Source organism: Acipenser ruthenus, chromosome 3 (assembly GCF_902713425.1).
Source record: "Acipenser ruthenus chromosome 3, fAciRut3.2 maternal haplotype, whole genome shotgun sequence".
Classification (NCBI taxonomy): domain Eukaryota; kingdom Metazoa; phylum Chordata; class Actinopteri; order Acipenseriformes; family Acipenseridae; genus Acipenser; species Acipenser ruthenus.
In genome coordinates, this window is record NC_081191.1 from 39,883,899 (window position 1) to 39,898,923 (window position 15,025).

The following is a 15,025-nucleotide window of genomic DNA, read 5'->3' on the forward strand; positions in this document are numbered from 1 at the left end:
AATCCTTCTGGGAGAATGTCCTTTGGACAGATGAGTCAAAACTGGAGCTTTTTGGCAATTCACATCAGCTCTATGTTCACAGACGAAAAAATTAAGCTTTCAAAGAAAAGAACACCATACCTACAGTGAAACATGGAGGAGGCTCGGTTATGTTTTGGGGCTGCTTTGCTGCGCCTGGCACAGGGTGCCTTGAATCTGTGCAGGGCACAATGAAATCTCAAGACTATCAAGGCATTCTGGAGCGAAACGTACTGCCCAGTGTCAGAAAGCTCTGTCTCAGTCGCAGGTCATGGGTCCTCCAACAGGATAATGACCCAAAACACACAGCTAAAAGCACCCAAAAATGGATAAGAACAAAACATTGGACTATTCTGAAGTGGCCTTCTATGAGTCCTGATCTGAATCCTATCGAACATCTATGGAAAGAGCTGAAACTTGCAGTCTGGAGAAGGCACCCATCAAACCTGAGACAGCTGGAGCAGTTTGCTCAGGAAGAGTGGGCCAAACTACCTGTTAACAGGTGCAGAAGTCTCATTGAGAGCTACAGAAAATGTTTGATTGCAGTGATTGCCTCTAAAGGTTGTGCAACAAAATATTAGGTTAGCGGTCCCATCATTTTTGTCCATGCCATTTTCATTTGTTTTCTTATTTACAATATTATGTTGAATAAAAAATCAAAAGCAAAGTCTGATTTCTATTAAATATGGAATAAACAATGGTGGATGCCAATTACTTTTGTCAGTTTCAAGTTATTTCAGAGAAAATTGTGCATTCTTTGTTTTTTGTGGAGGGGTACCAACAAATTTGAGCACGTCTGTAATTGGAACTTGGTTTTAGTATTAATAAAAGGGCCGGTTAACAGGCTGACACTGAGTCAGAGATCTAAATTTAAGTCTTGTGGACATCCAATGACCATTACAACAACTATCTTTATTCATAGCAATACTATTGGCATTCATTCAAAAGTGATCTGTGCTACTATGAGTCAGCCCTCACAAATTTCCATTACAGTACTTGCTAAAGATGGCACATTGAGTAAAAGTACACATTCATAGCTGTTCTCATTTTGTAGCTTTTCTAATATAGCCCAGTTTTAGTACCCTAACAATTGTCAATGGCAGGGGTTTTCAACCTTTATTTAAAAAATAAATAAATAAATAATTAAACTACCCCAGCTGAAGTACCCCTTTCCAAATCATTCCACTGAATTGTACCACAGTTGCAATAAAAAGCAGAATAATCTGATTTTACCCTGTTTATTTGATATATCATTTATGCCGCAACAGTTTGGGACTTAGACATAATACCAAAGAGTAGGCTTAATTGTTAACTTTTAAATTAAAATTAAGAGACAGTATTTGGGAAGCTCCTTGGAATAGTCTACACTGTAAATGTTTATCATGTTGCCATTTACTTCCCCATCGCGGCATAATTGCGTGCCATTTAAAATGTTTACAATATCAAAAACATAAAGATAAAACTTTAATAACTAACCTTGATAATGTTTTTTTTATTTTTTTTTATTAAAGCCAACATAAAAGTGATCTATAGCGATTCGGTATAACTTTCGTGATTAATTCCTTCATTTTTCTTTTGCAAGTAAGAAACATATCGATTTCAAACACTGAAAACAAATTTAACCAGCTGCTATTGTTACCAAAATGTAGCCGTGCATGATAAAACAAACCGTCACAGTAGGTTTACCGGAACATACTTCTAAAAAATGGAAAATAATTGTGCTTCACTGATTTAGTATTCAATTATACAACAAGTTGAAAACAGCAGAGTTCATGAGCAGCATAGAGCGCTCTCCAGATACAGAAATCACCAGACACTGCTTCAGCCACCCTAATATCAGAGTGGAAATCCATCATGCATGCATACAGGTGGAAAGTATGTACGTTATAGATTCTGTTTTGTTCTGTAAATCTTTGAGCTGCTAAACAAAAGTGAAATATTTGTGTACAGTGGTTTAGAGATAATATACTGAGCATCAAAATAAACTTATCACTTATATTTGAGCATCCAAAGAAACGTATCACTTATATTTGGATAAAATTCACTAGACGTGATCGAAAAATGGCCAACTGTTTTAGAGCAGATGCAGTGACTTTTTATTGTGCTAATTAACAATTGACATCACGAAGATGCTGCAAAAAGATTTGTCGATCTTGGGCAGGTGTTTTGACTCTTGGTCGCCCAGTTCGTGGCCTGTCATTGACAGTGTCTGGTTATACCGTCTCGCTAGGTTTGAAATTGCTGGCTGTGAGCACCCAAGAGGGCGAGCCACAGTACGCTGCCCTAGTCCAGCCTCCAACATGCCGACTGCACAAAGTTGCTGCTCTCTTGACAGACGTGGTATATCGTTTTTTTTTTCTGTGATTTTCTTTATTGCTTTTATTCAAGCTTGCAATTCAACAGCTGAAATCACTCCATATCCAGTGTCCAATCAACTGTCTCACCAATTAGGTGATTAAGTGCATATGCTTCAGTCATAGTCACTCAAGCGTCTCATGGTCAAGGATGAATGATCGAGTGATTAAAAACCTTTTTTTTTCAAAAATAAATGTGTTATAATCGTGGTAAGTTTCTTTTGATGCTCGGTATACATAATAGTGTTAAAAAAATTGATTAGATTTTTTTTTTTTTTTAACTTTAATTTTTATTTTTGCATTTCAGCTGTCTTGCATATACCCCCTATGACTCTTAGAAGTACCCCTGGTTGAAAACCATTGATCTATGCTATTTTGTTAGAACAGTCCTTGCCAAAAATATTAGAAATCACCAAGCACCTTGTTGAGTGAAATGAAATACTTTAGTTTGCAATCTCGATAAAAAAAAACCTGCTAAGTAACCTGTATTAATAAGATCCATTTCTTGGTCTTGTTAATTTCTTCACCTATATGAGGCAATACTAAGTCTTCAATTATAATGTCAATACGGCACACATCCAAATATCCAAATAGCAGTTAAAAGTGAACTGGACAAAAAAAAAAAAAAAAAAAAAAAAATGCCATCGAGAAGTGGGGGGGAGAATATATATATAGGACAAAAAAAAAGCATGTGGCTCATGCGTTAAGGAAATAACATCCCAGCATGCTTAGGGTCATATATAAAAATGCTGGACAGGCCTGATTGCCTATAATTACGACTAGTAGGGCTGCAAGAGGAGACCTCAGTGACTTTGAAAGAGGGGTGATTGTTGGGGCGTGTTTGGCAGGAGCTTCGTTGACCAAGACAACTCAACTTGCTGATGTTTCACGAGCAACGGTGTCTAAGGTGATGCCAGCATGTGGGCGGAAGCGCATACTCCAGGATTGCGATATCCGTGCGTTAATTCGAAGTGCAAGGCAAAACAGGCGAGCAACTGCAGATCAATTGACTGCAAATTTCAACCTGGGGCGCAAGCAGCCAGTTTCATCAAAAACGGTCCACCGAGAACTCCACAGAGCGGGATACCATAGTGGCCCAACACCCTATTAAGTGACTTTACATTAGTGTTTTTTTGGCCACTACCTAGATATTATTATTATTATTATTTGTTTATTTAGCAGATGCCTTTATCCAAGGCGACTTACAGAGACTCGTGTGTGTGAACTATGCATCAGCTGCAGAGTCACTTACAATTACGTCTCACCCGAAAGACGGAGCACAAGGAGGTTAAGTGACTTGCTCAGGGTCACACAATGAGTCAGTGGCTGAGCCGGGATTTGAACCGGGGACCTTCTAGTTACAAGCCCTTTTCTTTAACCACTGGACCACACAGCCTCCTACACACACGCACACGCACACACAGTTTCAAACATGTATTTATGACAAAAGGTATTGGCACCTTTACATTAAAAGTGCATTATAAAGCCAATTGACGGAAAAATAAGTAATTATTTCCAACATCTGTTGAACATTTTGGCAACACAACAGATGATTGTCATGACAAAGGAGTTCATGTTTGAAAAAAGCACTCACAGGAAACAACAAACAAAAGCAATGTCCCCAGAACAGTGTATGACAAATAAGGAATACCAAAATCCAATCAGCAAAAAATCAAGAAGTACCACATAACAAATTCAACGGAAACACTTGAAAGAAGTGAACATGCAAAGAAAATTACAGTTACAGCAGGAAGGAGAATTGTCCGAGCAGCAAAACAATATAAAAGATTATTATGCATCAGGCATAATAGTGCACGAAAGAACTGTATAAAGGCACCTGAACACAGAAGTGTTGCATACACTTAGACCTCGCTACAGACCACTTTTAATGGAAATTAATAACACAAAGAAATATAAACAGGAATCTAAAGCATGCTTCAACAAAATTCCCTGGTCCAATGAGATTAAAATATAAAGGGTCTATAGTTTGATCATGATGTTTTTTGCAGTTTTGTGACAAGATCGAATGAATGCAGCCATGTATCAAAACATCCTACAAAGTACAATGATACCATCTGCTCACAGGCTGACTGGCAGACAGTTTATCTTCCAACACAACAATGACTCAAAGCATACAGCTAAGTCAATGCTGGAATTCTTGAAGAAAGCAAAAGATAAAAGTTCTAGAATGACCTTTGCAATCACCAGTTCTCAAGAAATGCTTTGGACTGACTTGAACAAAGCTGTAGCCAAGCCTTGTGTATCCAATCTGACTGAGCTGAAGGGGATATGTAAGACAAAATGGGCCCAGATTTCACCAATGAGATGTAACATCTTAGTTAATTATCATAACCACCTGAAAGCTAATAAAAACAAAAGGAGGGGTGCCAATACTTTTGTCAAGAACGAATACTTTAAAGATGTTTTTTTTTTTTATAAGATTATTTGCTAAATTACCAAAAAATGTGTATTTTGCTTTTTGTTTTATTAAAAAGTGGTTTAAGTCTAATATGTTTGTCCTTAATTTATTAACTTGAATTATGGCAGGGGTTTTCAACCAGGGTATTTCTAAGAGTCAGGACATGCACAAATAAAATGAAAGTAAACAAAAACAATCATCTTGAATTGATTTCTTAATGGTATTATATAGTCTCTTAACCAGTGTGCATACATATTTCATTCTTGTTTAGCAGCTCAAAGTGTACAGTCGACTATAGTTTCAACATTTTCATCCACCTGTATGCTATACGTTTCGAATGAGAGTGTTTCCACTATGATATATCTCAGGCGGGGCTGCACTTTAGTAACAATAGCATCTGGTTGAATTGTTTTCAGTGCTTGATAGCGTACATCCAGATTATCCTGTGTTTTGTTTCGAGTAAAAAAAAAAAAAAATCATACATTTCTTACTTGCAAAAGAGAAAAACTAAGAAAGAAAACAGAAGAGTCTTCTACGAAATGTATACCGAAACCCTTTAGATCATTTTTATGTTGACTTTAATAAAAAGCATATCAATGTTAGTTACTAGTTTTATCTTGAGGTTCATTTTTTTATTTTTATTTAGTAGTCGCCAATTGATTTTTACCCAATTTTTCTCCCAATCTGAAATGACTAATTGCATTATTTTAGGCTCGGCTCAACGCTACCACCCCTGCGCTGACTCAGAAGCGGCAAAGACGAACACACGCTGTCCTCCAAAACGTGTGCCATCAGCCAACCGCTTTTTTTTCCCCCACTCTGCAGGCCCGCCATGCAGCTACCTCAGAGCTACAGTGTTGGAGGACAATGCAGCTCTGGGCAGCTTACAGGCAAGCCCGCAGGCCAATCTACAGGGGTCGCTGGTGCGCTGTGAGCCGAGGACACCCTTGCCGATCTAAGCCCTTCCCATCCGGGCGATGCTCGGCCAATTGTTAATCAGATTATTCTGCCTTTTACTGCAACTGTGGTACCATTCTGTGGCGCAAAAATTGTAAAGCACTACTTGAGCTGAAACCTTCAGACACAAGGGGTACAGTTTTAAAAAAAGGTTAAAAACCACTGAATTATGGTATGAGAAGCGTAGGGTGTCAATAATAATATACATATATATATATATATATATATATATATATATATATATATTATACACACATACATATACATATACATATATATATATCCTAAATCAGGAAACATAATTGTCAAGTACAGCTGAAAAAATAAGTTATATTAAAAACCAAATTATTTGTAAGTGAACACAATAAAAATAAAAACCTTCCTCTTCTTTATAAAGTGTCTTGTTTAATGTTTTAGCTGCCCCGGTCACAAACTTCTGGTGCTCCTGAGAACCTGCTTAACAATCAAGCAGTAAAGAATACAGTTTAAGAAATTACAGCACATAGCGTTTTTTTTTTTTATCTCCTTTTTTTTTTTTGCTGTCACATACCCAAAATTAAGGGTGCCAGGACTAATATCCTGTCTGAAATCCCAAATTATAAGCCATGCAAAAAAACCTCAACATTTATATACAGTCCTTACTAATGTTTAAATTTTTCTTTCAAGAAAAAAAAAATCCACAACCCCCCCCCCCCCCCCCCCAAGTACATTTTCTTAACCATTAAAACTTAACATTGTTTATTGGATGTATTTCCCCCCCCCCCCCCAACTGCACACTAGATTAACTACATCATTTGTACCAGCATTATTTTATATAAAATGCAGTGCTTCTGAACCTGGAATCTCCTTTGCACCATGTAAAAGGCACTTGCACAATGGGTGCAGGGTATGAGCAGCCATTATTTATATTATAGTTGAGAAGCAAAATATAGTATCCCATTGAATTCATGCAAGTCATCCAAAGAAAAGTCCAAGCACCCAGCATCATCCAAGCAGCAGGGAAAAATACAAACGTTTAGTGAATCAACTTGATGTATAAAGCTCAGAAAACAAACAAACAAAAACAAAAACAAAAAAAAAATAACTAGCAAATCATAGAAAATACACACCCCATCTCTATAATCTAAGAATCAAGCTGCTAAACCAGGACAGCAAATAAAAGTTCACAATGATCATACAGACATTGAATAGCCAATGCTTTCATTCATATAAATTACAAAAGAAAAAAGTATGCCAGTATTTTGCTATAAAACTAGATAATTATTCATGAACACGGTCCAAGGTGTTTCAAAGTGTTTGTGCTGACGTGAAAAGTTTAAAGTTTATGACACGAAGGGCTTGTTAATTTAAGTTGCAGTGCGTTGCTCTCTTAGCGGTTGCTGTCTCTGTCTCCACCCCTTACTGCTGTGACAGAATAGCATTCCTGTTAGCTTTCATCTTCTCTAATCGCTTCACTAAGTGGCTATTGGTCATCTCCATCTCTTCTATCTTGTCCAAGGATGTTCTCAACTAGTGAGGAATAAGAAACAGTTAGAGGCATAGCTGAAACACCACATGATGTATGTGATTTGAACAGATTTTCAGAAAGATAGTGCAGGGACATGTTAAAACGTTAGGGTATTATCATTACCAAATGGGTATTTACCTCCTAGAGACCCGAAAACTGAATAAGATATAACAAAGCTGATCAGCTAATCCTTGAATGCAGTCTTGCCCGACCCGAGGGTATAAAGGACTGCACACAGATCTCAGCATCATTTTTCCTTCAAGCCTGTTGCAATCATGGACGCAGCAACCTTGAAGGTTAATGGTTACATTTCTATTTCAGGGAACCAGGGCTATGATAATAACGTTCCCTTTCGAGTACGAAATGTCAGTATACCCAAGCCGTCGCAAGGGCAAGATTGCTGCACGACTGGAACGCTACAAGGCTAAGCCGAGACGGCCTTGTGCGTTACAATTCAGAACCCCAGTAACAAGTACCTAGGGCTAAAAAAACTTAGGGAGAAACTCACCTGTATTCCTGTGTTGTAAGGGTCGACTGAGAAACCGCCCTTAACGCTCTAGTTCCAAAACCAGGGTTTTGAGGATCCACAACATTTAGTCTGTAAAACCTAATAAAAGGTATGGGGAGTAGCCCACACTACTGCAAAAAAGGCCCTGCATATCAACAAAGCACTCACTAGGCATCTCCAGCCCCGCCCCACCCTTTCGTTCGCTATCGCTTTCACATATGCTAATAAATAAATAATAATAAAAATAATAATAATAATAGTCGTACATACCAATCAATCATCTCCCGATCACTCATTTTATCACCAAACTCCTCAATAATGCAATCCAAGTCATTATTTTATTACTATAAAATCTCAAAAAAGCTCTGCAAATGTCCGTAATGCCAGGGGCATGTATGACTATTCATGAGATTTTTTTTTTTTTTTTTAAATCGGCTTGTCTCGGCTCCTGTCGCTCCCACTCCGCCATTGAAGGGTTTTCTCGGCTTTTTCCAGAGAAAAAAACGACTAGAAACCCGTTTTTTGCGTTTTTTTGATGATGTCGGACAGGGTCCGACAATGGACCGGATAGGAATAATTGCAATGTCGGACCAGGTCCGACAATGGACCGCAAAGGGTTAAAGTTGCACAGCCATGTGGCGAATGCACTGGCTGAAAGGGCATGCTTGAGGAGCACCTCCGAGACCCGGCAATGTTTGTTGGGGCAGATAGTGGCCTTGGATAGGAGCGCTAAATTAGGCGCCTGTACCAATGGATCAATTGAAGCCTCCATTGGCAGAAATTAGGCCAGGTCCAGCTTCTCTGCATCATGCATCCTATATAGGGGGTCTATAGCCCGAGAAACAGCAGTTGTAGCTGGGTGACCCCAGGACGATTGGATCTCAAAGAGAGAGGTGGAAGGCTTATCATCAAAGATGGGCTGCCTTGTCTCACCTTCTGTAGGCCAGGGCACTTGCAAGACTACAGTGGACCTCTTGATCAGTGGTAGAAGCTCTGCCGACAGGGGGAGCTTAACCGCAGGGGATATGCTGTCTGACTCCACATCCTCAGACAGGAATGCCAGCTCCTGCTTGCCCACCTCCTCAAGAGGTGGTGAGGGACAGCATGTCACCCTGTTGGCAATCTGCGCTCGTAGCCCTCTGGGATAGAACGTTCACGCAGTAACTCTGCAAGCACTGTTCCTTGGTGGGAAACTGCCTCCCACCACTTTTCCATCTGCTCAGAGTTTGCCGATCGCTTGGAACAGCAACTCTTCTTCGGGGGAGGAGAAGGAGAGGCAGAGGAGGATGAAGACCGTGAAGATGGCTTCCTGCATGGGCTAGTTTCCCAGGTGCGTCTGCCGCTCTCCCTTGGCACAGAGTCGCTGTGGATAAGGGCGTCTGCTAAGAAATAAATAATATAATATAATATTGCAGCCTGGGGGAGAGCATGAAGTCAGCTGACTTGAGAAGGAGCGACTGAAGCCGCTGGCTTCATGCGGTGCACAACAGGCTGTAGTGCACAAATACGCGTACTTGGTAAAACTTATATAGCAATTATTTTTAATATCACATATAATTTGTGTAAAATCACAATACATGCGAAAATCAATAGCAGAAAAAGTAACAAGTACGCATCTGAATAGGCTCTCCTGTCAGGTCAGTTCTTCAAAGGAAAAATGGTGCTTTATACCCTCTGGGGTGTGTCACAGGCTCGGCTGAGCAGCTTTGTTATATCTTACTCACGTTTCAGGTCTTTAGGAGGTAAATACCCATTCAGTAATGGTTACATTTCGTACTTGAAAGGGAACCAGGAATCATGCAGAAGTCGGGACGTTGCGTCCCACAGTTGATATGCATAGTTGTGCTATAGAATGCTCATTCCATGTTTCATCATTGCAATGAGTAATATAGACAGATCAACTATGTCTATAGATTCCTTCAGGAAAACAAATGAAAAATAAAATAATACAAATAAATGTTATGCTTGTGGAAAGAAAGCATGCAAAACCTGCACTGATAAATCAAGAACAAAAAAAATTGCTTAATTTGAATCGGAACCACTTTTACAAATCAGGCTCCTACTATGTAACACTTTGTAAATCCAATGAGAGGTGCCAGTGTATCTGCCACTTGTGTACATAAAGATTTAAAAAAATGATAATAAAATGAGTATGACAGTTACAGTTAAACACAATTCCTTGTTGAGGTGTACTTACCTCTCTTTGAAGTCTCCTCTTTTCTGCTTTTAGTTCATCCTCAATTTTTTCTGAATTCTCACTGGATGCTTTGTACCGAGACACCTGCCCTTCAAGTCTGTTTATCTGCAAAATGTAAAAATATGTAGTATTGCTATAAAAAAAATAATAGACCATTATTAATCAATTTTGAAACTGAATCTACTGGGTATGAAAACAGTAGGCCAACATTCCAACCAACTACAATACATTTAATCTATCACTGTTTTGTTACTTCGAAAGCTAAATTATTTGTAATTCTGTAATTTAGAAATCATGTATTACAGCTTTTTTTTTTTCTTCTTCTTCTTCTCAGTGTGTGATTTAATGCAACCATCAACAAGAAGAAAAATATGCCATGCTGCTGTGGCTGCAGAATAAATCAAGTGCCAATTCATGATTGGATATTAAAGTTAAGTACAGTAAATCCTTACAGGGGTAATTACATTTTGGACGGTACCCCCTAACGCCACCAAAGTCTCTTTTGCAGCCTAACTGTAAAATAACAGCACACATCCGTGAAAACAACTTACGTTTTGTTCCATTGTACACATTTCTTGTTCTGCCTTGGACAGCTTAAACTTGTATTCACTTATCTGTCTGTTGGCATCTCCTGGGAGGAGAAGATTAAACAACGGTTACACAGACCTGTTTGGTTTAACAAACAAGCTAAAAACACCTTGCAGCTCTAAACCTTTACATTCATAAGCAAATAAATATAGAATGAATGAATATGCTCCAGTCATTGGGTCGTTTGGAGCTGTTGAGACAAAAGTGAAGGGCCTCTGTAATACTCTGAACCAAATGTCTTATTACCCCACAAATACATCATTTACAGGTAACTGCAGTTTTCAATTTTCTACTTATTTAAAATGTTAATCCAGCCCAAGTCTTACATCTGTCTTGCAAATACAATGGTATTAAAAGCTTACAGGCTTACTGCAACACATTCATTCCACTCCAGTATTTGAACTATGATTTGTATAAGCAGCTTATGAAACCTGACAATGAAAATGGATTTTAAAAACTTAAATCTGTGTGCCACAAATTAAATAGATCAGAGCATGGATTTCCTTTCATAACATTACTTAGACGTCAGTTACTTTGTAACTGTTTAATAAACTAGTAAAAAAAACAAAAAAACACAAAATTAGAGCTATCCGTATCATGAAAATGTAGATTGTGTTCTACATGTACATCCATGAAGACAAATGGGCAGGCATATTCTTATATGCCCAGATTTTGTTGTTACTCTTTATAACTTACTGGTGAAGCAAAACACAATTGGACAAGCAAATCTGCGACATATGTTCTAGTCCCTCAAGTACATCCCCATCATCAGAGATTTGCTTCCCAGCAGAGGGTATTTAACTGCTCAAGTATGTTATGTACTCGCAAGTAAAAATAAAGTAAATTAAAATTAAAACTACAGGCTGAACACAGTAAGAACTGCTCATGTACGTACGCTGCATTTCAATGAACTGCAAGTCTGTGCCGTTCTCAAGGCGCTCTCCATCTGTTAACACGCTCTCGATCTTGGAGCTCTTCTGCCGTTCTTCTTCCAGCTGCATTTTCAGCTTCCTGATCTGGTGATAAAAACAAATGAAGAAAAACTCCTCAGTAGTTTAACTATTTCCAATACTTTCCTTATGTAATTATAAAATGTTAGGTTAAAGAATTAAAGAAGCTCCATGCAATAGTGGTAGAAAACACATATAAATGTTCTGTAAAACAGGTCTTGTGCTCTTTAGAAAATATATGTAAACAAAAACTCCAGTGCCAGTAACAAAAACAGATATATTTTATATATTAAATTATCTACCTTTAGGCAAAAAAATTTAATTGCAAATCTTCAAAATCATAAATACCTGGGCTATAAGTTCTTCCTTTTCATCTGCAAGTTTTCTTAGCCTGACGTCTAAAGATGTAAAATATATATATATACATGAAAACAAAAATGTGTTAGCAATTTGAAGTTTCCACAGCAAAATAAGAGCTTTACTACTTCATACATTTTCAAAGGGGATTATGTGTATGTGTGCAAGGTATACAATCAGTACAGGTAAGTCACATAACCACCCCCTCTTGTGATAACAGGCTGCATTCACATAAGCATGCTTTATAGGTGCACAAGACCATCCCTCCTGGAACATCTGCTAATGTCTCCATTGGTGGCTGGGGGCAGCGATTGCTTGTGTACCCTCTATTACAGCACATCTCACAGAAGCTGGATACGATTTAGGTCAACTCCAGTAACTGGATGCTGCAGCATTTCTTGAAGCACTGTACAAATCCAGGACAATCAAAAGGTGTTATAATCCAGGAAGTGGTAGATGTTGATCTTTCAATGTTGATCATGTAGTTCCCTGAATACTGCATCTCCTCATAACCCGGGGCAGTGCAGCTTGTGACTGTCAGCTCCACTACCACTAGAAGGGGATTTCATGAACACAGCGAGAAAAAAAAGCGTACACTGGTACAGACACACACACACGCATACACACTTTTATCTTCAAGTATACATCAAGTATTGTCTAAACCAGTGTTTCTCAAACTGGAGGTCCCAACCCAATAAGGGGTCACATGGCTATTGTAGGGGGGGGGGGGGGGGGGGTTTGGTCGCATGATCAAAAAATACTCTCATAACCTTAACATCTATTTTTATTTTTTTACAAAAACACTAGTGTAGGTAAGTAGACTGTATACCTAATGGTCCTTCTCCTGCAGATTCAAGAACCTGAGCAGCTTCTTGCGTCACCACAGTTATTGCACCAACCACAGGTTCATGGTTTAGATCACCATTTGGCATGCCTTCTGGGATAATCACCAGCCCATGTTTCTGAGGAAAAGACAGCACGTTATTGAGTCAAGGGTTTTGTTTATGCATACAATTAAAAACCAGACAATCAAAACTTTGTGATTTAATTTTTTATGGAAATATCAACAAGACTTTTGCAACCAACAACATTTAATTGCTAAAAAAAAAAAAACAGTGGAAATATGCATTTGTCTGTTTAAAATCACAAAATATAATGGCAACTAAAAAAGTCTGAGGCTTTCTCATTCTGAATTGATAAAACAGTAACAGACTAAAGTATTAGGATGGTGGAGACACCCGCCCAAGGGTTCAAAGAAATTAAAGAGAAAAATACCGAGAGTCTGCAAGAGCAGGTGCGGAAGATGACTCAATGTTAGATAACACGGTTAACAACTTAGGAAAGGAAATGGATATGAGAATGGAGAGTACTTCACAAAGGACTAGCTCAAGATCTGCAGTTAGCAAAGACATGGAACTCCATGTTTGTGTCTGCGGCTGGAGCAAGGCGACAACGGTCAGGGGTTTGAAGATTCATCAAGAGAGGATGAAAGGCTTGAGGGAGAAGGGACAAGGGCCTCTCATTGATCAGTACTTCTTACGAAGTCAGTCGAATGAAATCCAGTGACAGGAAACAAACCACAGTTTGCAGGATATCAGCACCCCTGTGATAGACGTGACGAGGACTTGCATGGATACAACTAGTGATGAACCTAATGATCCTTGTTAACCCGGTCAGAAAAACCAGCTTAAGAGAGAAAAGAACCTCAACGGGCACAAGCCTGGAGTTAAATGGCCAAGTGCTTGTGAGAAAACAGCATGGGATACAGTAAACACTGATCTCTGTTTTGCGTTGGAAAGGTTAAGTGGAACAGTTGAAAAGAAGCTGGATAAATTTAGGGACATCATCTACGCATATGGAATAGGCTAGACGGTAGCAGGAGATTGAACACTTAGTTAGAGAAAGGAGGCAGCTGAGGAAGCAATGGAGAAGAGCAGAACAAAGTCAGAAGGAGGCACTCAGTCTCTTACAAAGGATCATAAAAGACCTGCGCAGTGATGCAAGCTTATCTGAGCTCCTACGGAAACGCTATAAAAAAGAAACGTGCAAGAACTAACTTTTATAAAGATCCATTCAAATTTGTAAGTAAGTTATTCACCAGTGAATAAACTAAAAGCATCTATGGTTGAGCTGGAGAGATATTTTGAGGAAACACACAGATTCAAAAAAGCAGGAGCCTATGTCGATTCCTTCAGCCATCCCACCTATCAAGCCACCAGAATACCAAATGGAAGTGGAAAGTATAGCAAGCTGTAAAAAAAAAAGCAAGGGCATCATCATCTCCAGGGCCTAATGGAGTTCCGTACAGAGTGTACAAGAGTGCTTCAGGAGTTCTACAAATCCTGTGGAAATTGATGAAAGTGGCATGGGAAAAACAGGTTGTACCAAGAGCATGGCGCCAAGCAAGTGGGGTCTTCATACCAAAAGAAAAAGATTCTACAAGCATCAGTCATTTTTGCCCTATTTCCTCGTTAGATTTTCTTCAGCATGCTCAGAGATTGTCAGCTTACCTATTAAAGAACTGCTTCATTGACACTTCAGAACAAAAGGCCGGGATTCCAGGTTTCCCAGGATGCTTAGAACACATCAGTGTGATCTGGCAACAAATTCAATCAGGAAGGAACTCCATGTGACATTCCTGGATTTGGCTAATGCATACGGTTCAGTGCCACATTAACTTCTTTAGGCAGCATTTGATTTTTTCAGTGTAACGATGACTAACACATTTAGTGAAAGCCAACTCTGGAGATTTGCAATTTTGTTTTTCAACTTCAGAATTCAGCACTACATGGCAATGCCTAGAAGTTGGAATAATAGCAGGATGCACCATTTCTCTACTGGCTTTTACCATGGCAATGGAAGTAATTATTAGGGTATCAAAATGGGTAGTGGGAGGAGAGCACTTGGCTTCTGGAATGCGAGTACCACCAATTCGAGCATACATGGATGACATGACAACCATGACTACAACAGTGGCCTGCACTAATCAGTTATTGGGCAAATAATCAGTTATTGGGCAAATTCAAGCCCGCTAAATCAAGCAGCGTCTCTATAGTTAGTTAAAGGTAACATAGTGGATAACAGGTTCTACATTAATGGTGAGGCAATACCAACAGTGTCTTAGAAGCCAGTGAAATGTCTTGGGTATGACGGGGACCTAAAGGACACAG

General features: G+C 38.9%; 1 protein-coding gene across 24 annotated transcripts in view; it reads right to left on the reverse strand.

The window, feature by feature from the left end:
• Positions 1-1,242: 1,242 nt before the first annotated feature.
• LOC117394601 (leucine-rich repeat flightless-interacting protein 2-like) overlaps positions 1,243-15,025 on the reverse strand; it is an 86,816-nt gene continuing 73,033 nt past the window's right edge. For all 24 annotated transcript variants that reach the window (XM_059012912.1, XM_033992913.3, XM_059012914.1 and 21 more), the window contains 6 exons: positions 12,685-12,817; positions 11,847-11,896; positions 11,444-11,564; positions 10,512-10,591; positions 9,961-10,065; positions 1,243-7,257 (listed from right to left, as the gene is read on the reverse strand). In XM_059012912.1, coding sequence (XP_058868895.1) covers positions 7,147-7,257; positions 9,961-10,065; positions 10,512-10,591; positions 11,444-11,564; positions 11,847-11,896; positions 12,685-12,817 — 600 coding nt within the window. In that variant the 3' untranslated portion in view covers positions 1,243-7,146. The remainder of the gene's footprint in view (positions 7,258-9,960; positions 10,066-10,511; positions 10,592-11,443; positions 11,565-11,846; positions 11,897-12,684; positions 12,818-15,025) is intronic.